Here is a 22,571-nt window from a genome sequence, read left to right as displayed (position 1 = left end):
GACTCTGCCTCCACTAAACCACTAACTAACTGTACCACTCACACTGTACTTATAACGTCTCTTATCTGCAGCAAGTTGTAAATCAGCTCATTTGAGGAAATCGCACTTTCTTGTTCTTCTGAGTTTGTGTCCTTATGGTTGAAATGTTCTTATTGTAAGTCGCTTTGGATAAAAGCGTCAGATAAATGACATGTGATGTATAACTGCTGTATACTTCTGTGCAGTGACCAGCAGGGGGCGACTCCTCTGCTCCCATAGACGTCTATGAGGAAATGACTCTACTTCTCTGTAGTGACCAGCAGGGGGCGACTCCTCTGCTCCCATAGACGTCTATGAGGAAATGACTCTACTTCTCTGTAGTGACCAGCAGGGGGCGACTCCTCTGCTCCCATAGACGTCTATGAGGAAATGACTCTACTTCTCTGTAGTGACCAGCAGGGGGCGACTCCTCTGCTCCCATAGACGTCTATGAGGAAATGACTCTACTTCTCTGTGGTGACCAGCAGGGGGCGACTCCTCTGCTCCCATAGACGTCTATGAGGAAATGACTCTACTTCTCTGTAGTGACCAGCAGGGGGCGACTCCTCTGCTCCCATAGACGTCTATGAGGAAATGACTCTACTTCTCTGTAGTGACCAGCAGGGGGCGACTCCTCTGCTCCCATAGACGTCTATGAGGAAATGACTCTACTTCTCTGTAGTGACCAGCAGGGGGCGACTCCTCTGCTCCCATAGACGTCTATGAGGAAATGACTCTACTTCTCTGTAGTGACCAGCAGGGGGCGACTCCTCTGCTCCCATAGACGTCTATGAGGAAATGACTCTACTTCTCTGTAGTGACCAGCAGGGGGCGACTCCTCTGCTCCCATAGACGTCTATGAGGAAATGACTCTACTTCTCTGTAGTGACCAGCAGGGGGCGACTCCTCTGCTCCCATAGACGTCTATGAGGAAATGACTCTACTTCTCTGTAGTGACCAGCAGGGGGCGACTCCTCTGCTCCCATAGACGTCTATGAGGAAATGACTCTACTTCTCTGTAGTGACCAGCAGGGGGCGACTCCTCTGCTCCCATAGACGTCTATGAGGAAATGACTCTACTTCTCTCTTGATTTATTCCCTCAGTAAACATTGTAAACATGAGTTTATGGTCTCAGTCTCTAGTTCAACACACACATGTAAACACACACACACACACATACAGTCACACGGACACACACCAATGACAGAACGTCTGCAACACGTACGTGAACAGACATTAAAGAATGAAAGACTTATTTATTGCATAATAAATGAAGCAGCGTCCACACCAGATCTCTGATGAAGGAGGACCGTGATTGATGAGTTCGGCCTCGGGCACCAGGCGAGCCCTCCTGGACTCAGAGGTCCGCTGCGAGGACATCAGATAGAGACGATTTCATGGTCGCACGCGACAGCTCGCAGGACACCGTGTGGCTCGTTAAGGCCTGATCACTCACATCCAGGATGAGGACGCTTCCGCCGCTGGAAGGAGTCCCCAGCGTCAGGTTGCGTTCGGCAGCTGAGCGTAAAGACTGTGCAGCTCCGACATGTAGAATCTAGATGAAGAGGAGGAAGAGGAGACGGCTGAGGCAGAGTTTGTGGTTCACCTCCAAACATCCACCTGAAACGAGTGCAGGTGTTTGCCGCTCATGAGCAAGGCATCGCTGCCTGAGTGCAGTCAGTGCTGACAGGTTCTCCTCGTTCTCCGTATGTTCCTCCTCCTACTCCTCTTCCTCCTCATCTTCCTCCTCCTCCTTATGTTCCTCATCTTCCTCCTCAGTGGGTCCTGAAGCTGTTCGATTGCTCTCTAATCTCTGTCTCATGTCCCCTGTGGAGATGGTTGTCTTGTGTGGACATGTGGGACCCACATGTAGGGTAACTGGTCTCCTGCAGGGTGGAGGTGTCTTCAGATGAAACAACAGAGTCTCAGTTTCAGTCCGATTTGTTCGTCACGCGGTCGAAGCACGAGAATCTGTATCTGTTTTCTACCTCGGAGGGAAAATCTGTCGCCGAAGTCAAACACAAACACAGCATTCATGGTCGTGAAGAACAGACGCACACACAGACGCACACACAGACACACACAAACTCCTCCTCTGCTGTGGACTGGGGGCCACGACCCCAACGGGCAGATCGGTTAGCGTGATGCTAACCTGAGAGACGCTGACGTCTCCACATCTCTAGTTGTACTGAAGCTCAGTTCTCTCACGTGTTCCTGCTCACATGTTGGTGTGTTGTCAGCTTTATTGTTATTATTATCATACTTGTGGTAGTTGTAGTTTTAATTCTGACAGTTAATGCTATAATAGTGTTCCTTAGGGTTCTTGAGTGAACGTCTCTCCGCCATGTCGGATTCTTGAGTGAACGTCTCTCCGCCATGTTGGATTCTTGAGTGAACGTCTCTCCGCCATGTTGGATTCTTGAGTGAACGTCTCTCCGCCATGTTGGATGTTTTGAGGGGGTCGGGTTAGTATTCTATTCTTACAAGTTAACATTGATTTCTCGTTATAGATGCATCATAACACGTTTATTCTACATGGTTAGACTTGTTTACGGGGCGCAGGTCCCCGTTCACTGTGAATATGGTGACCTCATCGGTTGCAGTCCGTATTTATTTGTATCAGTACAAATTTGTATGTTCAAGATTTTCGTAGACATTTTTACGAACAGGTTTTGGAGATCAGGCTGGATGGAGAGAGCAGATGAACTTTGACCTGGTCCTTTTTATCAACAGTAACCTCTGACCTCACTCATGTTTAACGGAGGAGGAGAAGAAGTGATTAAAACACAATGGCGTCAATAAACACAACGATTAGATTTAAAGGTCAACGTACCTCCTGCTGGTACCTGAACACATCACCTGCCTTTCCAGCTGCTGTCCAACTCCTGATCGTGAGTCGAAGTCCCCAAGGACAGAGTCCAGGGCTGCATTCAAATTGTCCAAAAAATCACCCCCTAATGTTTTTTATTCCTAACCACTATTCTTTGACCTCTGTGGGGAAGGTCATGGGGTCAAGAGGAGGTGGTTAGGAGAGTTGATGAGGAGTTAGGAAAGGACAAGGTGGTGTTTAGTGAATGGACTCCTCTTCCACTGAGCTGCGTCCTTGTGATGGACGGAGACGCTTGTTGGGGACGTCCGTCTGCAGAGAAGCGTCTCATGTGTTGTTACAGTGTGAGTCGTGCAGACACACAAACGACCAGGTTCAAAGGAAAACTTTATTAACAAAAATGATGCTAATGGACCGAATGATCTCCTTTCCTTTAGTAAAGGAGCTGAGTAAGGAAGCATTGAAGCATTAGAGAATAGAAGAGCTCTTATCACTTCACTCAGTGAGGAACCTTCCTGAGAAGAAAGACCTCTAATCCAACAGTTCCCCAGAGACAGATCGAGGACAGGTCGGTCAACATCGAAGAGACAGGAAGACTTGAGACAAACAATAAGAACGTTTTGTTTTTGTCTTTGTTGTTAAACGGTATTTTATACTTTTACTGCTCCTCAAATAAAAATCATTGGAGCAGAAAACAATCAGAATCGGGTTCTTTTGACTCGGCCAAAGAATTTAGGTTTTTGGTGATAAAAATACATAATTTAAGATTAGGAAACTATACAATATAATACAATAAAAAAAACACAAATAAATGAAACAATTCTGTTATTAAATGTGTCAAGTGAACCCCATCAAATTAAAAGCCCTTCTGTCAAATAATACTTTTAATGTGAAATGGCCTCATGATAAACTCACCATCAGCGGGCCGGGGGTTTGAGGAGAGGAGGACACCGGTCTGGATGTGAACACTCTGACCTGGTTTTGGACCTAATTTGGGTGAACGTGTGAACGGGGGGGCGGTCTGCTCCGGTCAGTCGTGTTTGGGATCTCATTAGAGGATGGCGTGACACGAGCACCTCCTGCGAGGACACAGACCCGCTTCGATGATGGTAAACAACACGAACAATAAATAATATCACAATGAACAACATGTGAACCCGCGTCCTGCTGATCCCGGATCAGACCAGGAGCCCGTGCTCACACTCACGCTCTCATGTTTCAGGCACCGTAATGAGTTCTGCTGATGTTTACAGGCCCAAACTACTGATTGATTTAAGCTCAGAAAAACTCAGATGTGACTTTGTGTTTGTATGTTCCTACAAAGACAAGCACGATGAGGACTGGAGGACCAGTCCCGGCTAGTCTTTTCACAAAGAAGCTCATCCGCTAACTACCCAGCTAACGGCTAACGCGCTTACAGGCTGTGCAGCAGGAAACATTGCTTTTATTGGCGGGTTGAATCACCTGCTTCCATCACAAAGTCACTGCAGACTCTTCAGAGCCGAGAGCTTCACTACGCAGCAAACATCCTCACTGATGTGGTGATTGCAGTGTGTCCTTTGATGCAGTTGAAGAGGACACATCTTCATCCTCTCGTCCTTACTTCATACATGTTTGCCTTAAATGTTTTCGTTGTAAGTGTAACGCATCCTACTCTCGGAGTTCTGTGAGCCTCACGGACCAAAGTGAAGTGTATCCCGAGGCGCTTCGTTAATCCTCAGGAGGAACCCCTGCTGTGTTGTTGCTGCGGCGTCATCTTGTTAAGACCTAACGAGCTAATGAGGGATAAGTGAGCGCAAGGCAATCTGTGCTGTGGCGTCTTCCCTGAGGGATCACACTCCGCTGGATGCCCATCCTGAATCGATCAAATAATTGAACAGATTATGGCACCAGATGAGCCTCAAAGCCTCTGACCATTTACTCGCCCCCCCCCACGACACGTTGAGTGTTTCCACCGCTCGTGGATTCTGAAGGTCAAAGTTCATCGGAGGAGCCGTCCTCCAGCAGGAAGGAGCAGTTATGTCATCAGGTTGCCCTGTGGGCGAGAGCTGTTAAACACTTCCTGTTGTTGTTGTCACCACAAATCCCCTAAATCCCTTCTGGGCTCGCGGTTGTAGATTGTGAACTCGTGTGTGGACGAAGTGAAACAAACACAAACATTGGAGGAGTTTCTCTTCTCACACAGTTCAGCTGACCTGGAGTCTCTCGACTCATGGTTCTACTTATGGTTCTCCATTGTGGCTCCTCTGTAGAACTTGAGCTGGTCCTTGGTTACCCGTGTTTGTTTTGGTTTGGTCCGGTTAGGTCCTCTGTTGGCACACAGAATGTAAACACAGAGATTTACAGAAGTGAGAATGACTTTATCGAGAAGCATACTGACACGCTGGACTTGGACCGATTTTATTTACCCTCTATTTGCTTCCTTTGGGCGATCTTATCAGGAAATACTGCATAAACTTCCATTGTTACGCAGACGATACTCAACTGTATCTGTCGATCAAACCAGAACAAACCGACCAGCTAGTTAGTCTTCAAGAATGTCTGGAGACATCAAAACTTGGATGACCGGCAACTTCCTGATGCTAAACTCAGAATAAACAGCAGTTATCTTGATAGGCCCAGAGCGCCTTCGAAGCCAGCTGTCACGTGATACAGTTTTTATGGATGGAATTGCTCTGGTACCCAGCAGCAGCGTCAGGAATCTGGGATAAAAAACACAAAAATCAGGAACTTCATGTTTCAAAGTGATGCAGAAAAATTAGTTCATGCGTTTGTCACTTCCAGACTTGACTACTGTAATTCTTTGTTATCAGGCTGCTCTTGTAAATCTCTTAAGCCTCTCCAGCTGATTCAGAATGCTGCAGCACGTGTATTAACAAGAACTAAGAAAAGGGATCATATCACTCCTGTATTAACTTCTCTGCACTGGCTCCCTGTTTAATCAAGAATAGATTTTAAGGTACTTCTCCTCACCTACAAGGCACTTGCTGGTGAGGCACCGTCGTATCTTAAAGAGCTTGTAACACCGTATTGTCCTACAAGGAGCTGCGCTCCATAGATGCTGGTTACTTGTTGTTCCTGTGGTTTTAAAAAGTAGGCTGGGGGCCAGAGCCTTCAGTCATCAAGCTCCTCTTTTGTGGAACCAGGTTCCACTTTCAGTCCGGGGGGCAGATTCGGTCAGCTCTTTTAAAGTAAAACTTAAAACGTTCCTCTTTGATTGTGCCTATAGTTAGGGCTGGCTCAGGTTAGTCCGGACCAGCCCTTAGTTAAGCTGCTATAGGCTTAGACTGCCGGGGGACTTCTTAGGACACACCGAGCTCCTCTCTCACGCTCTCGTTCTACAATAATTCACGTTTTATTAATGAACATGACTAATTCAGCTTCTTTCTGGGAGTTTTTGCCATCATCATTATTATTTTACATATTAATCATATTACTGTCATCATAAACCAACATAACTCTCTCCTAAAGTCTCTGTGCTCTCCCTCCCCACAGGCTTCTGTGGATGGTGGTTCTATGTGATGGTGGTTCTATCTGATGGTGGTTCTATGTGATGGTGGTTCTATCTGATGGTGGTTCTATGTGATGGTGGTTCTATGTGATGGTGGTTCTATCTGATGGTGGTTCTATGTGATGGTGGTTCTATCTGATGGTGGTTCTATACAAAATAATATGAATTGAATTGATTTGAATGGATGGGGTCCAGCTTCCATCCAGGACCTGGTCCAACCCGACATCCCGACCCGCACTCTCCGCTCTGCATGTGATAAACTGCTTGTTCCTCCTCACTGAGAGCAAAACACTCGACTAGATCTCCACTCTTTGCTGTCCTGCTCCTAAATGGTGGGAGGAGGTCTCTGAAGACATCAGGACCACAGAGAGCCTTCACATCTTCAGACTAAAGACACACCTCTTCAGACTCTACCTCCACCAACACACTAACTAACTGTAGCACTTACATTGGACTTCTAACGCCACTCATCTATAGCAAGATGTAAATTGGCTTATTTAATGAAATTGCACTTTGTTTCTTGTTCTTCTGAGTTTGTGTCCTTATGGTTGAAATGTTCTTTCGCTTTGGATAAACCGTCAGATAAATGACATGATGTGATGTAATGTGATGTAATGTGTCTCAAAGGCTCGGCCAGACAGATTTATTACATGTTCAGGGGTTCATGCCGGTTGATGCGTCACCACATGGTTTTAGGTCCGTTCATCTTCACCTGGAACCAGGATTCACCTGCAGAAGAGTTTCATTTCCTACATGAAAGGAGGTGGAAGCTCGGTTAAGGGGACCAGCTGTGACCTCGACCCCTTAACAGGCTGCAACATGTCCCACAGGTGAGCTGAAGACTTCTTCTTGGAGGACAGCATTGTGTTCTTCTGAGAAAGTCTGTGGATAATCTCTGTTCCAAAACAGGGTTGAGGATTAGAGGCCATTACATAAAGAGGTGTTGTTGTTTCGGGCCTCGGTGTGGATACTACCTCCCTGGCTGAGCCGGTAAGCAGGTTGGCAGGAGTAACTCAAGCCGCGGCGCAGATAGGAGACAGCTTTAGCGGGATTGAAGTAAACCTTTCCACAACACAGTCCGACCTGAACGAGGACAAAGCCCATCAGGTGCTGCCCCTCATCACCTACACCCACACCTAGCTCTGATCACAGCTGGGGCTTCTGGGTAAAAAGGCGCCGCCCGCGGCTTTAAATACAGCAGGGTCATGTCCACTAGCCAGCGATCAAAACAACAAAGTAGTCGTAGTTAGTTTGATTATTTTAGTTTGGATTATTACTATTTAACACGTCTTGTTTTTCAATAAGCAAATTAAAATATTCCAAAAAAACAAACATCTTCTGTCCGCAGTCTGAGAAACAGCTCGTCTTCCTCGGAGACGTGAAGGAAACACACAAATGTAAAGTCCTAGTCCCTGAACTCACCGTGAGTTAATAAAACCATAAACGCATGGAGAGAAAAACGCTACTCACTGTATCTGTCAATCAAGCCAGATGAAAACAACCAGCTGTTCGACATCAAAACCTGGATGACGCGCGAGTTCCTCAACGTCCTGTCGATGAAGAAGAGCTTTTACTTCTCAGGCTGTTAAACACGTTAAGAGAGAATGTTGAGGCCTGATTAGATGTATTGTCGTTTCCAGATGACTGCTTGTTTGAACGCTATCGTTTTTCTTCACAGTCCATCAGATATGTCCTCACCTGTCCTCATAGACGTATCGTCCCCCATCGTGGACGTGCTCTCACATACGAGACTATTCTTTGTGTAGTGTTACGTCTTTTCCTTTACAACATTATAATATCAGTAAAGCTGCTGCATGCAGAGCCGTGAGAAACGTCTCACCAAACCAACTCGAGCTGATTGAACCGACTCTGAACAGTTGTTGTGAGTCCTGTCCCGGTGAGTCCTGTCCCGGTGAGTCCTGTCCCGATGAGTCCTGTCCCGGTGAGTCCTGTCCCGGTGAGTCCTGTCCCGGTGAGTCCTGTCCCGATGAGTCCTGTCCCGGTGAGTCCTGTCCCGGTGAGTCCTGTCCCGATGAGTCCTGTCCCGATGAGTCCTGTCCCGGTGAGTCCTGTCCCGATGAGTCCTGTCCCGGTGAGTCCTGTCCCGGTGAGTCCTGTCCCGATGAGTCCTGTCCCGGTGAGTCCTGTCCCGGTGAGTCCTGTCCCGATGAGTCCTGTCCCGGTGAGTCCTGTCCCGGTGAGTCCTGTCCCGGTGAGTCCTGTCCCGGTGACTCGTGTCCTGTGAGGCTTGATTCTTAAGGGTTGAAACCTGAAACAATGACTTTTGAAACCTTGTGTTGAGGAGCTTTATATTTTGTACTGTACTAGAAAATCAGACTATGAATGGTGACGTTACACTTTGATGCTCTTTTCATATTCCACCCTTCATGGGGACTCACCGGAGCTACTGGGACCTGTTTGAGACCCCTGCTGTATATCTTTAGTTTACTCCTCACTACAGACTCTTATAAATAAACTACGAAAAGCTCAGGTACAGAAGTTATGACTTCTTTTTTCACAGGAGGATCAAACAGTTTTCCCCTGGAAGCAGACAACCTTTGACCTTTACCCTCCTCCGTGTTACTGTGGTGATTTACTTCCTGGTCCGTGGGGGTCAGTGACTGATGTCACAGAGCGCTCATCTTTAGTAGTAAGACACTCGACCATGTGACCATAACTCATTCATCCACACGGAGCTCCGCCTGCTGTGACATCACAGAGCGGTTTGCCATCACACGCACACACACACACACACACACACACACACACACAAGGTGACCCCACACACACAAACACACACCTACACTGATGATTAAATCAGTGTGAACAAGCTGCTTTTCTCTCATCAATTACGCATGTATGTGACCAATGTGTTCAGGCTGCCAGGAAGGATTAGTGTGTGTGTGTGTGTGTGTGTGTGTGTGTGTGTGTGTGTGTGTGTGTGTATCCATGTGTGTGTGTGTAGCAGGGACACTGTGTCCTTCTGACCCGACCAACTCAACTGAATGGGAGGTCTTTGCTGGACCAGGAGAGACTTCTTAGGTCCAGTTTGTGTTTATTTCTTTCAGAGGGTCTGGCTGAGGTCTCAGAGGGTCTGATTCAGGTCTCAGAGGGTCTGGCTGAGGTCTCAGAGGGTCTGATTCAGGTCTCAGAGGGTCTGGCTGAGGTCTCAGAGGGTCTGATTCAGGTCTCAGAGGGTCTGGCTGAGGTCTCAGAGGCTCTGATTCAGGTCTCAGAGGGTCTGGCTGAGGTCTCAGGTGCTCTGATTCAGGTCTCAGAGGGTCTAGTTCAGGTCTCAGATGCTCTGATTCAGGTCTCAGAGGGTCTGGCTGAGGTCTCAGAGGGTCTGGCTGAGGTCTCAGAGGGTCTGATTCAGGTCTCAGAGGGTCTGGCTGAGGTCTCAGAGGGTCTGATTCAGGTCTCAGAGGGTCTGGCTGAGGTCTCAGAGGGTCTGATTCAGGTCTCAGAGGGTCTGGCTGAGGTCTCAGAGGCTCTGATTCAGGTCTCAGAGGGTCTGGCTGAGGTCTCAGGTGCTCTGATTCAGGTCTCAGAGGGTCTAGTTCAGGTCTCAGAGGCTCTGATTCAGGTCTCAGAGGGTCTGGCTGAGGTCTCAGAGGGTCTGATTCAGGTCTCAGAGGGTCTGGCTGAGGTCTCAGAGGGTCTGATTCAGGTCTCAGAGGGTCTGGCTGAGGTCTCAGAGGGTCTGATTCAGGTCTCAGAGGGTCTGGCTGAGGTCTTCGGCCCTCATGTACGTAGCATTAGCAGCGCCGCGGCAGACGTACAGAGCGCCTTTCTCCGCCCACCACACCGCACATTGCGAGCAGTTAAACGGACCTCCGTCTTTATTTGGGCATCAGTTGTGTGTATTGATGAGTGCGCGGCAGCAAAGCCGTGTGTGCAGACGGAGATATTCCCGCTGCTGTGACTGATCCAATAATTGTAATGCAGCAGCAGTTTGAGACTGCAGGGATGGAATGTGCACGCTGAGTCAGGGACGCCATGTCGTCTTTGATTTCTTCCAACTGTTGTTGCTGCTTCATCAGTAACGCGTCATTATTTTCCTGCTTTTGTGCGTATGTTGCAAAACAAATCTGCCAGGGAGAGAAAAGTGTCTTTACGTGATCGCCTGCTCGGGGAGGAGGTCTTTGCCTGAACCAGAACAGACCCTGGTCCTCAGGGACGTGATGCAGTAGGAGGTCTTTCTGCGCGCGTGCTAACCATTGCTAACGGCTACTGCTAAAAGTACAGTTGCATTCATTCTGCATGGAGCGTCCTGCCTGCAGTGGCGGGGACTCGTAGTGACGAGGGGCCGGATGTGACCACAAAGGCTCGAATGGTTGACCTTTGACCTTTACAGTGGCTGACCTTTCTTTGCAGGCTGTGTGTAGAGGTGATCTGACATCAGCTACAGTTCTTCTCCGCCCTGCTGATGGGACCCGTTACCCAGAAGGCTCCAGGTGATTTCAGTGGAGGACCCGGCTCTTCTGGAGCAGATTGTTTTTTGTTTTTTCTTCGTGCTGGCCGAGCCGGCGCGGCGTCTCCTGAAGCGTGAGAAGTTCTCCTGCCGTCTGATCCCCCTCACTCACGGGGGCCTCTGATTGGTCCTCACCCGGGTCACCGTGACCTCGCAGGCTGCAGCTCTCCAGTGGAGGCCGGGACCCCGACGTGGAGTCCCCTTCAGAGGTCTGAACCAGTCGCCCCCGGTCGGACCACGAGCTGTTGAGTCTAACAAAGGTTCTGTCCACCTGGTAGTGACGTCACAGCTGAACGCCGCGCTGTAGAAAATGGGAATGAAGACGTATTTTTGAAGCTGATCAGAGGGATGGCGTGCCTTGAGGACGCTTTAGCTGATGATCCCGGTGATGTCGTCAGCTAGAGGAGCAATACAGGTCTCTCTATATTTACTTGTGAGTGGAACTCATCTGTCTGCTATAAAAGAAGAATAGATACATTTTAAACAACAATGTGGTGAAATGATCCACAACGTGACCTGAACCTCTTTCTTTGGTTGAGATGTGATTTATATGAAACGCAGCACATTTCATCACTTACTTTAAGCTAACAGACTTATTGAGCGTCTTATTAGATTACGCTTAGTGTATATTAGTGCTTGTTTGTGCGGTTTGGGAGCCTCGTGTGCTGCGGTTCTGAGGACGCTTCATTCTTCATGCGTTGGTTTGTCCCCAGTTGTCCCGCACGCCTCATCGACGTGGTCGGCTGAAGTCTCGCCCCGCTGGTTGTTTGTAGCTGGTGGGCTGCTTGGAGGCTGATGCTGCGTGATGCTTTGAGTAGTACTTGAACTCGTAGTACTTGAGGCTTGTAGTACTTTAGGCCCATATACTCTGGTGTAAAGATACTTACAAACAGCTTTGCTTTTATCGTCTAGGCCGCCTGGTAGAGATTGGAAATGTTCATTTAAAGGTGCAGTAGCTTCCTTGGTTGTGTGTGTGCGTACGTGCAGATTGACCCCCTCTGCTTTTCATCAATATTAAGAATAAAAATGACTCTCTTTGTCATCCATTCCCCCCCCAGTGTGTTTTTATACCTGACGGAGCATTTATTTGAGTTCTTGTGAGAATTTCGCCCCCAAATGCTCGGCGGCGCTCACAAGCTCCGCCCCTCCCTCTTCCTCCTCCGCCTCCTCTTCAGCCTAGTTTATGCTTCTGCGTTTTCAGAGCGACGCAAGGAAACGCAGATGCAAGACCCCCTTTGCGTGTCCCCTGCGTGTCCCTTATGTGTCCCTTGCGTGTCCCTTGCGTGTCTTTTCACCTCCTTGCGTGCGTCGACCCATTTTTCTAAACCAGCGTGTAAAGCTTTGCAGCCTCCTGCAGCAGCAGGCTGTGATTGGTCTCTGACTACGTCCTTTAGAGTCTCACGTCTCCGTTATCACAGCACAATACGGCCGTTATTAAAAGGAAGAACGTTTACGAGAGAACGGATCAGATTGAAGAGCTTTAGTGGGAAGAAATGTGGAAATATGAGTGCTTATACAAGCCGTCATCGGCGGACTGTGAGGACGCGACGTGTGTGACAGATATGAAATGAACCAGTCCAACGCTGACCCACTGAACCCAACATCATTTTTAGACGGCTGGTTAAAACACAGTGGTCCACAGTATGAAAAGCCGAGCTGAGATCGAGAAGAATTAAAACTGCAGGCCCGTGTCGGATGCAGTAGGTCATTTGTGACGTTAACATGTTTAAAATTTGAGAGAAAAATACCCGTTGACAGGGAGCAGTTACTAATGGATCAGATGTGACGGGCAACCGTCCAAAATACAGCTTTTAAAAAGCAAGTGAGAATACCGTCTGAAGGACAGGCGGATGATTTCACAAGTGCAAGCAGACATTTCACTGACGTGGGGTAGAGAAGATGGTTTGGGTGGTTGAAATGGAGCCGAATCTCCAGGACTTTATTTTGAAAGTAATTTAAAAATCTCCCTGGAGTTGAATCTGCAGGTTGGTTCAGTGGGGGACTGTGAGCATGTTCAATGATCAGATCTGAAAAGTAGGTGCTCCTTGCTTTTTTAACTTTTCTGATATAAAAAACATTAAACATGGTACTCAGAATACTATACAGGATACTCAATTATTTTGTCTTCTTGCCAAAAACCGTTCAGCCTTTCTGCGTTTTATCTCCAGTGAGCCGTGGCAGGGAAGATTGAGTCCACTTCTAACTGCTAACGGGAGCTATGGAAACCAAAGTCTTTGTACAGGAACTGTTAAAAGTGCTCACAAGTTGTTCGTCATTAGAACTAAAAGCCCTGCAGAATAGAGAGAGCACTTAACGGGCCGAGGCAAATCAATTTGGGGTGTTTGGGCCCATGAGAGAGGATCGGAACCCGGAGAAACACGGCCTTGTGATCACAGACTGCAAAATCACAAAGAGTCACGTTTTCCAAACAAAAACCACGACAGAGCAAAAGGTCTAATGTGTGTCCTGTGTTGGGCCTCGGTTGATTCACTAATTGAAAAGTGTATTTAATAAAAGACATGGTGTTGTGGTAAAAAGAACATCTCAGCTGAGGTCAGTCCTTTGACCCCCATAGTGCCCGTCTGTCGCCTCCACCAGCGAACTCCAGAACAATGGTTCCTACAGGTATTTATAACAATGCTTAAAGGTGTGAAAGTCAGTGTCCACACCTCTGGGAGTCTTCTGGTGAGTTCAATGTAACTCGGATTTCTAACGGCCCTTAGTCAATACCAGTTGTTGTTCAAGTATTACATGCATGCATTCCAGTTGATCACATTACATCAAATACAATCATAACTACATTGGTATTGTTCTATTACAGTTGCAGAACTACAGTGGTTTTACAATATTGTCATTACTTTATTGATTACACAGTTCCAGAATCATGGCTGTATTCTGGTGGACACTATATGCATTTTATTAATTTTATGAACTGGGTCGTCAGTTTTATTCTAATATCCTACAACTTGCAGTAAAAAAGGGAAAAGCATATTGGCAGGTGTGGGACTCGAAGCCTGGCTGTTAGCTTGGCTGTTAGCCTGGATGTTATCCTGGCTGTTAGCTTGGCTGTTAGCCTGGGTGTTAGCTTGGCTGTTAGCCTGGATGTTATCCTGGCTGTTAGCTTGGCTGTTAGCCTGGGTGTTAGCTTGGCTGTTAGCCTGGATGTTATCCTGGCTGTTAGCTTGGCTGTTAGCCTGGGTGTTAGCTTGGCTGTTATCCTGGATGTTATCCTGGCTGTTAGCTTGGCTGTTAGCCTGGGTGTTAGCCTGGGTGTTAGCTTGGCTGTTAGCCTGGGTGTTAGCTTGGCTGTTAGCCTGGGTGTTAGCTTGGCTGTTAGCCTGGGTGTTAGCTTGGCTGTTAGCCTGGGTGTTATCCTTCAACGCCGTCTACTGGAAGGGGATGAGTCGACTGTTTTTCCTGAGGAAGCGTCGATCCTTCCATGTGTGCAGCGGCCGGTGCTTTGTACTTGCCGGGGTCTGCTGGGGGAGCAGCATTGGAGCCGGTGACACCAGCAGACTTAACAAACGTGTTAAGAAGGCCGGCTCCATCGTTGGCTGCAAACAGGACAGCTTGGAAAAGGTGTTGGAGGGGAGGTCACTGAAGAAACTGTTATCCATATTGGATAATCCTGACCACCTGCTGCAGGGACAGCGGAGCACGTCCTCCATCAGACTCCTTCAGCTCCGCTGTCACAAGGACCGATACAGGAGGTCATTCCTGCCCAGTGCAACAACACTCTACAATAAATCATCCCAGGCTAAATAATGACAATAATAACCCTGTACTGCTGTTATGTTGCTGCTCTTTCTTTTGTAAGGTTATTCTTTTGTTTCAGTTTATTTTATTTTATTTAATTTAATATTTATCTTATTATATTGTATATAATGTGTATATTTTTATTCTATTTTCTTCCCTGTACATGCTGCTGTGATACCAAAATTTCCCTCTTGAGGGATCAATAAAGTATCTATCTATCTATCTAGCTTGGCTGTTAGCCTGGCTGTTAGCCTGGCTGTTAGCCTGGCTGTTAGCCTGGGTGTTAGCTTGGCTGTTAGCCTGGCTGTTAACCAAGTCAAAGCTAAATTCATCCAGGATAACCTGAATATCCCTTATCCTGGTTTCGCGCAATAGCCCTCAGCACTCGTGTCACTGCTCTATCACTACGACATCATACGTACGTAAAGTGAAAGTAAGCTTGTTTGTCCTCACTCAGTTTGTCTCCGTGTTTGAACGTCCGTGCTGCCCCCTGCTGGAGTCCGCGCATCATCACAGCGGGCAGGGACCGGCGGGGAGGCTGGTCTCGGATCAGTTCACACCATAGATACATTTTTTAGACGGGTTGGTTTGTCATAAACATCAGAGATGTAGTTATGACACTGCGTACGCGAGTTATGGTTATTAAAAACGTTCATGTACCATCAACACAATGTTATGGGTGAGCGAGCTGACTGTGGTAAGATGGCCGCCTTGTTGGTCGGTAACAAGGACGAGACATCTGGCCTTTATATATATATCTGTGGTTCATACGGCTCCCAATGATCTACAAACAGCGGGCGCGGAGGCTGGTCTCGGATCAGTTCACATGGCTCTGGAGGACGTACACACAGCAGCTAGTGGGCGTAGCTGTGACCAATAGGAACAGACATGCAGTGTTACCAGGGAAACGGCGTTTAGTGGCCGTAATAGGGAGAAGGTTGGACTCCGCATCAGTAATGCTAACGTGCTAACTGTCCAGTAGGTTTACGGTTGACTAGTAAGTAACTACTAATTAACCCTCTACAGTGAACATGTCAGATTTAAGGCCCGGCGTCTGATCCACGCCATCCCCGCTTTTCTGACGGGGGCTTTTATTTGGTTAGCTAGTTAGCACGGCTGTGCGGAGGCTAGCGTAGTGACTAGCTTAGCAAGCTAGTCCTCTTTTTCTATTCTTTTACCGGCTTAACAGCGACCACAAGCCGGTTAGCAGCGAGCTAATTACTGGGTGTAGCACGGATGGACGTGAGCTAATGGCCGGTACTGGGACGGTCTGACCGAGTTTTGTGTCTCTCTCTGGACGGACCCGAGTAGGTTCCATCCACCCTGGTCCTCTTGGACGGGGCTGTGTGTGGGGGGTCAAGCCCCGGACTTTGGGACGGGATGCTGTGGACCGGAGGGCCCGAGTACCGGTGCTGATCAGGTGAGAACCGGGCCCGGTTCCGGTGATGTCAGTCCTTCACACCAGATGTTCTGCTGACCTCCATCTGCATACTTGTCCATATGAGCAATAGTTCTGCAGGTATCGAGCAGGTTAACCTGAGAAGCATCGATGAGATTCTACCTTTAACGGCTCTATATTTGTCCTAATTACAATCATGCTTTTATATCGATAACCACTAACAATGTATTGATATGTTCTTATACCTGATGGTGGGTGTCTCAGTGCAAGATGGACGTGTGCAGCAGGAACCCAAACCGCACGGCGCCGGTGGGTAAGGACGGGCCCCACCGGGCCGAGGCGCCGCTCTGCTCCAGGACCAACGGGTGGAGCTGGCCCCCCCACCCTTTCCAGCTGCTGGCCTGGCTGCTCTACCTCTACTTTGCCGTCACTGGCTTTGGCGTGTTCGTTCCGCTGCTGCCCCCCCACTGGATCCCCGCCGGCTACATTGTATCCTTTCTCCCCGACAGGCCTGTCGGCCGCTGGTCATGCTCATTGGATGTGTACCGTCGTCCAATCACCATCCAGGGTTTGCGTCCTGATGCTGCTTCAGTGTACTGGCTTCACCTTCGTCTGTCACATGTGCGTCCACGTGATGGCCGTGTCTGTGGACCCGGCCGACCGTAACGTCAGAACCAAGAGCCACCGCGGCCCGGTGCCCGAGTTCGACCGCTCCAAACACGCCCACGTCATCGAGAACTGCCACTGCTACCTGTGCCAGGTGGACGTGTGAGTAAATCTCATCGGACCCCCTTAATAATGGGACATTTCTATCTCTATTATTATTTATATGGAAAGTTCCGTACAACTGGGAAGCCCAGAACCTTCAAATGTAGTATAACATAATCTGTGTATCTGTGTTGTCATGACATCATTTCTACTTGAAGTTGAAGATAAAACAATTAGTATTTTTCTTGTTGATCCTTAGAAACAGTTGAAATAACCAAAGGGGTTAATATTCATTCAGAACAAACAGTGGAGTCAATGACCATTAAATCAGTCAGCTGGTGGCGCTAACGCGGCTAACGGCAAAGGCTCAGGTGTGTGTGCAGACGTCACAGTGGGTCCCTCGGGGGCCACAGAGCGTCTCTGGTGTTTACCACCGATCTGAGTGAAGTGAGCCGGCCCTTTAAGAAGTGCAGCTGCTTCCTGCCTCCATGTTTAATGCAGCTCCTCCGTGTAAATAATGAAGGCTTTAGAAACCAGGTCATTGGTCTGGTTTCTCTCAGGAGGAGCCGGAGAACTGGGTCAGACCTGCAGTCTGCAAATACTATTACTACACTCACTACTAGTATTAATCTGGTACTACTACTGGTACTGCAGCGACTACTAGTACTGCTGCTGTTACTACTACTGGTACTGCAGCGACTACTAGTTCTAATCTGTACTACACCTGAGCCTTCTACTACTTCTTATGTCAGACTAATACTACTAATTCTACTGTGTCTACTTCTAGTGTTCTGTATTGTATTGATCCTGATTGGACATGTGATGAATGTGTGTGTATATGTATGTGTATTGATCCTGATAGGACATGTGATGAATGTGTGTGTATATGTATGTGTATTGATCCTGATAGGACATGTGATGGATGTGTGTGTATATGTATTGTATTGATCCTGATAGGACATGTGATGGATGTGTGTGTATATGTATTGTATTGATCCTGATAGGACATGTGATGGATGTGTGTGTATATGTATTGTATTGATCCTGATAGGACATGTGATGGATGTGTGTATATCTGTCTGTGTATTGATCCCGAGTGTCTGTGTATTGATCCAGAGGCCCCAAGTCAAAGCACTGCAGCGCCTGTAACAAGTGTGTTTCTGACTTTGATCATCACTGCCGCTGGCTCAACAACTGTGTGGGAAGCAGGAACTACAGGCGAGTCTTCTACTCTTCATCTACTCGGCTTCTTCAGACTTACTTGTTCTTGTTATCTTTTGACAGGAATCAGAACAATGTTTGATATCGTTATGATGAGATGGTTCTTGTAGTTAACACCAGTAGTGGCCACCGACTGATACAACTGTACATCCTAAACTACACAGAATATGAAATGACGGTACTATGTGCACTACGTGTATTTACTCAGCAGTACTCTGTGTATAGTGTGTACTCTGTGTGTCCTGCAGGCTGTTCCTCCACAGCGTGGTCTCGGCTCTGTTGGGAGTCTCTCTGGTTCTGGTCGTCTCCTCCTACGTCTTCATTGAGTTTTTTCTGGACCCGTCCAAACTCCGCTCTGACAAGCACTTCCTGGGTAAGACCTGACCTCTGACCCCTGACCTCTGATCCATCACGAGAATTCGGATCTATGACGGTTAATTGTGATAACAATATTATCCAGATAATCTTAGATTAACCTAAAATGGTTTGAAAACTCTCACAATCCCACTAAAACATGCAGGATTCCTTTACACACATATGGTGTGTTTGTGTGTGTTTGTGTGCGTCAGTGGGGAATGAGACCTCTGTGTGGTTCCTCTTCCTGCCGGTGGCTCCGGTTCGGGCGGCGCCGCCTGTGATTCCGGGCGTTGCTGCCGTCACCATCGCGCTGGGTCTGATGTCCTCTGTGCTGCTCTGCCACCTACTGTGCTTCCACCTCTACCTGAGTGAGACACACACACACGCACACACACCTGTGTGTGTAGCAGTCACAATGAAACCAACGCTAAAGGAGCTGATACAGGAAGCATTGAAGAACCTTCCCTGAGTATGTTTAGTTTCCTAATGAGTTGCTCTTTCCACTGTGCGTGCGTGTGTGTGTGTGTGTGTGTGTGTGTGTGTGCATGCATGTGCATGCGTGTGCGTGTCACAGTGTGGAACAGACTCAGCACGTTTGAGTACATTGTGCGTCAGCGCCACCGTCAGGACGGCAGAGACCCGGAGAAACCGGCAAACGACAAGGAGCTGGTGGAAGCGTCGCTCCGCCCCGTTGAGGTAACTGAGGCCCTGTTGGCTTTGACCTGAAGGGAAGGCTGTATAATAATAATAACATATAATTCACCTCTAAGATCTACTTTATATTCATGTGAAAACATCTGGATTCACTCACCAAAGCTACACGTCACAGATGAGTTGTGATGGCGCCGTTAGACGACTAACTCTGCGAGTTCTAAACACTGCTTGGTTGTTTACTACGTCACGTGATCCATCAACACATCAATGATGTCATCATAGATGATCCTCTGTCTCCTTTATAGGACACTCTGGGCTACACCAACCCTCAGCTGGAGGCGGAGGACCCCCCCACGGCCTCCATGCAGGGGGAGGCAGAGTGAGTGTTTCTGGTTCTGTACCTTGATCGGCCCACCGGCTCGGTCTACACACGGCGCTATGGGGGAAACGCACACTTTGAGGAGCGCCGTTGCCATGGAGACGTGTTTTCTTTGAAGTGTGCGCATGTATCCTCATAAACAACTCCGCCCACTAGACTCTCATTAAAGGTTGATCTGAACCAAATGTTAACCACGTGTGTGTGTGTGTGTGTGTGTGTGTGTGTGTGTGTGTGTGTGTGTGTGTGTGATCGTGTCCAGTCCTGTGATGAAGGAAGAGGCTCCGCCCACAACGTCTGCTGAGCTGAAAGCAGAAGAACACGCGCAGCGACGGGTAAAAACATGACTTGTGTAAAACTTGAAAAAAAGTGTTTGTTTCCTTTTGGTTGTCATGTTTATTCATGACATGACTTGTGTGTTGATGATCAGTGTGACATCACACATGAATGTTGTCTCCTAATTGTCTTTGTTCCACAGAAGAAGAAGAAGGTTCGTAAAGTTCCAGTAGTGGTCACCAGGAGGCGCTGTCCGGGTCCAGCCCCGCCCCCCGGTACGCACACGCATAGCGCCTCACTGACACCTCAACGTCATACTGGTCAGGTGCAATAACTGGTACATTGACCAGTACAATGATGATGATATAAATACTTTCCCGATGCTCAAAGTCACTTTACAAGTAGATGAATCAAACCGGGCCCATAGAGACGACACAGTCAGCATTGAAGGCCGTTCTGAAGAGGCGGGTTTTGACTGTGGAGAGGTCTCAGTGGGCTCAGGGACAGACCTCCGGGCGATGACGTCTCCATCGATATCAGTCGCTTCAGTTCTGAGCGAATCATTGACTGTTTTCCTTTCATGTGTCGTCCTCCATCAGAACCCAGCAGCGTGTCCACTGTGTCCCAAGGGCAGCGGCTTCCTTTCGCCGCATTCCCTCTGAGGTCTTCCCTGCCCCCGCTGGTGCCCCCCTCGGGGCTGGTGCAGGCTGCCGCCCCCCCCGCCGAGTACCACTCGGACTCTGCCGAGTCTCTGGAGGAGATCCCCGTGGCGTTAGCCAAACTGGGCTCTTCGTCCTCGGCGGCTGCCGGAGACGCGTCCTCGTCTTCCGGCCGGGTGGTCCCTGCGTTCTCCCTTCCCTCCCCCCTGCCCAGGACTAAGAGAAAGGCCCCCGCCTCCTCCTCCCGAGCCCACAAGAGCGTCGCAGAGCTGAGGTTTGAGATGGCCTCGACCCAGCCGCCCGTGGTGTTCGTCAGCCGGGCCAGCGGAGAGGCTCAGGGCGACCTCGCTCTGGGCAGGAGGCTGAACGGGTCCCGGCCCGGGTCCAGGACTGGGTCCAGGCCCGTGTCTCGGGTGTCACTGGGCTCAGGTGCAACGTCGTGGATGGGGCTGTGAACAATCTGATCCCTCTGACTTCTCTTTCTAGCCACGCAGAACAATCCTTTTTGATTCTAGAGACTTGATTTTGTATCTTTTGACTATTCATTTGTTTTTGATAATGACTTTTTAATCCCGAAGGCCAAAACTGAGTTAATGTTGGTGCACAACCTTTATAACTGAAGCTAAACTGAACCTGTGAAGCGTAGCTTGGTACGAGAAGCTGTGTGTTCGTGTGCAGACAACATGGAACATGAGCCGAAGTCCTGATATCACTTCCTGTCCAGCATTGTACACCAAATAATGAAACATATATATCTCCATTATTTGTCTATTTAACTATTTTAAATTAAAAAGGCCTTTTCACAACACTGTAGCTCAATACTTACCACTTTTCAGCCAATCACGAGCCACCGGGCCTTGATGTGAAGTCTTTGCTGTCGATCAACGGGTGTTTTGTGCTGCAGAGACCAATTTAAGTGATATGCTTAATTGTACTAACGAAATAATAACCAGGATTGCCGCAACTATTTACTTTTCACACACTCCCGTAGAGCCCTTTCTTCCTCCTCGCCTCCTTCAGCTGAATCCTTCACAATAAAAGCCCCAGAACAGAGCTCCCAAAGGACGGCGCAGCTCACACAGGAGCTCCGCTGATGACATCATCAGCTCGTTTGGCCTGCTTCTTTACGCAGACCAGAGACATTCCACGACCTCCGTCTCACTTATCACCAGTGATCAGGAGAAGGTCCGGCTTTTATTTTGCAGTCTGATAATTTAAGTGTAAGTGTGTGTGTGTGTGTGTGTGTTTGTGTTGTTGCATGTCATCATCCTGCCGCAATGAAAGGAGTGGTTCCCTCGGCAACGAGCCCCGACAACATCATAACAGTGCTGATGAAAAAGGAGTGGCAGTGAGAAGTATGTCGCTCCCTCCCGAGACACACACACACACACACACACACACACACACACACACACACACACACACACACACAGTCTTTGTGTGTTCAGTTCACCAACAATCTAACTGGTTTCCATTCAACTGTCGACCTGTCAATCAACATGTAGCCCCGCCCTAAAGCACTCCTTGTTTTATGGTCTGTTTGACTCTACATGGACCATAATGTACTAAATGAAGACTTGAGACTGAGACCATAAACTCATGTTTACTGAGGGAATAAAGAGACGTCTATGGGAGCAGAGGAGTCGCCCCCTGCTGGTCACTACAGAGAAGTAGAGTCATTTCCTCATAGACGTCTATGGGAGCAGAGGAGTCGCCCCCTGCTGGTCACTACAGAGAAGTAGAGTCATTTCCTCATAGACGTCTATGGGAGCAGAGGAGTCGCCCCCTGCTGGTCACTACAGAGAAGTAGAGTCATTTCCTCATAGACGTCTATGGGAGCAGAGGAGTCGCCCCCTGCTGGTCACTACAGAGAAGTAGAGTCATTTCCTCATAGACGTCTATGGGAGCAGAGGAGTCGCCCCCTGCTGGTCACTACAGAGAAGTAGAGTCATTTCCTCATAGACGTCTATGGGAGCAGAGGAGTCGCCCCCTGCTGGTCACTACAGAGAAGTAGAGTCATTTCCTCATAGACGTCTATGGGAGCAGAGGAGTCGCCCCCTGCTGGTCACTACAGAGAAGTAGAGTCATTTCCTCATAGACGTCTATGGGAGCAGAGGAGTCGCCCCCTGCTGGTCACTACAGAGAAGTAGAGTCATTTCCTCATAGACGTCTATGGGAGCAGAGGAGTCGCCCCCTGCTGGTCACTACAGAGAAGTAGAGCCATTTCCTCATAGACGTCTATGGGAGCAGAGGAGTCGCCCCCTGCTGGTCACTACAGAGAAGTAGAGTCATTTCCTCATAGACGTCTATGGGAGCAGAGGAGTCGCCCCCTGC

At 48.5% G+C, this 22,571-nt stretch overlaps 1 protein-coding gene and 2 long non-coding RNA genes across 3 annotated transcripts; 1 reads left to right on the top strand and 2 right to left on the bottom strand.

Moving 5' to 3' along the window:
• Positions 1 to 4,272: 4,272 nt before the first annotated feature.
• LOC144385376 (uncharacterized) lies at positions 4,273 to 6,343 on the bottom strand. The gene is made up of 2 exons (XR_013451636.1): positions 5,255 to 6,343; positions 4,273 to 5,155 (listed from the first exon to the last, which is right to left on the bottom strand). It is a non-coding gene; the product is annotated as an uncharacterized LOC144385376 (long non-coding RNA).
• Positions 6,344 to 13,669: 7,326 nt separating this feature from the next.
• Positions 13,670 to 15,135, bottom strand: LOC144385377 (uncharacterized). Its single transcript, XR_013451637.1, has 2 exons — positions 15,041 to 15,135; positions 13,670 to 14,517 (listed from the first exon to the last, which is right to left on the bottom strand). It is a non-coding gene; the product is annotated as an uncharacterized LOC144385377 (long non-coding RNA).
• A 266-nt stretch (positions 15,136 to 15,401) lies between these two features.
• zdhhc1 (zDHHC palmitoyltransferase 1) lies at positions 15,402 to 21,043 on the top strand. Its single transcript, XM_040167270.2, has 11 exons — positions 15,402 to 16,007; positions 16,251 to 16,475; positions 16,579 to 16,754; positions 17,811 to 17,912; positions 18,164 to 18,288; positions 18,485 to 18,640; positions 18,847 to 18,968; positions 19,232 to 19,305; positions 19,565 to 19,637; positions 19,781 to 19,853; positions 20,178 to 21,043. Exons 2-11 carry the CDS (start codon positions 16,257 to 16,259, stop codon positions 20,690 to 20,692), a joined length of 1,635 nt encoding a protein of 544 aa, XP_040023204.2. The 5' UTR covers positions 15,402 to 16,007; positions 16,251 to 16,256; the 3' UTR covers positions 20,693 to 21,043.
• Positions 21,044 to 22,571: the final 1,528 nt, after the last annotated feature.

The sequence above is a fragment of the Gasterosteus aculeatus genome, chromosome 12 (assembly GCF_964276395.1).
Source record: "Gasterosteus aculeatus chromosome 12, fGasAcu3.hap1.1, whole genome shotgun sequence".
Lineage (NCBI taxonomy): Eukaryota > Metazoa > Chordata > Actinopteri > Perciformes > Gasterosteidae > Gasterosteus > Gasterosteus aculeatus.
This window is presented reverse-complemented; position numbering and strand designations above follow the sequence as displayed.

What these genes read in the sequence shown, in the direction of transcription:
- zdhhc1 (XM_040167270.2), top strand. Translation starts at nt 16,257, where the DNA reads ATGGACGTGTGCAGCAGGAACCCAAACCGCACGGCGCCGGTGGGTAAG. An exon ending in GTGCTTCCACCTCTACCTGA is followed by an intron (nt 18,641 to 18,846) that starts GTGAGACACACA and finishes TGCGTGTCACAG; the next exon opens with TGTGGAACAGACTCAGCACG. An exon ending in TCCATGCAGGGGGAGGCAGA is followed by an intron (nt 19,306 to 19,564) that starts GTGAGTGTTTCT and finishes GATCGTGTCCAG; the next exon opens with TCCTGTGATGAAGGAAGAGG.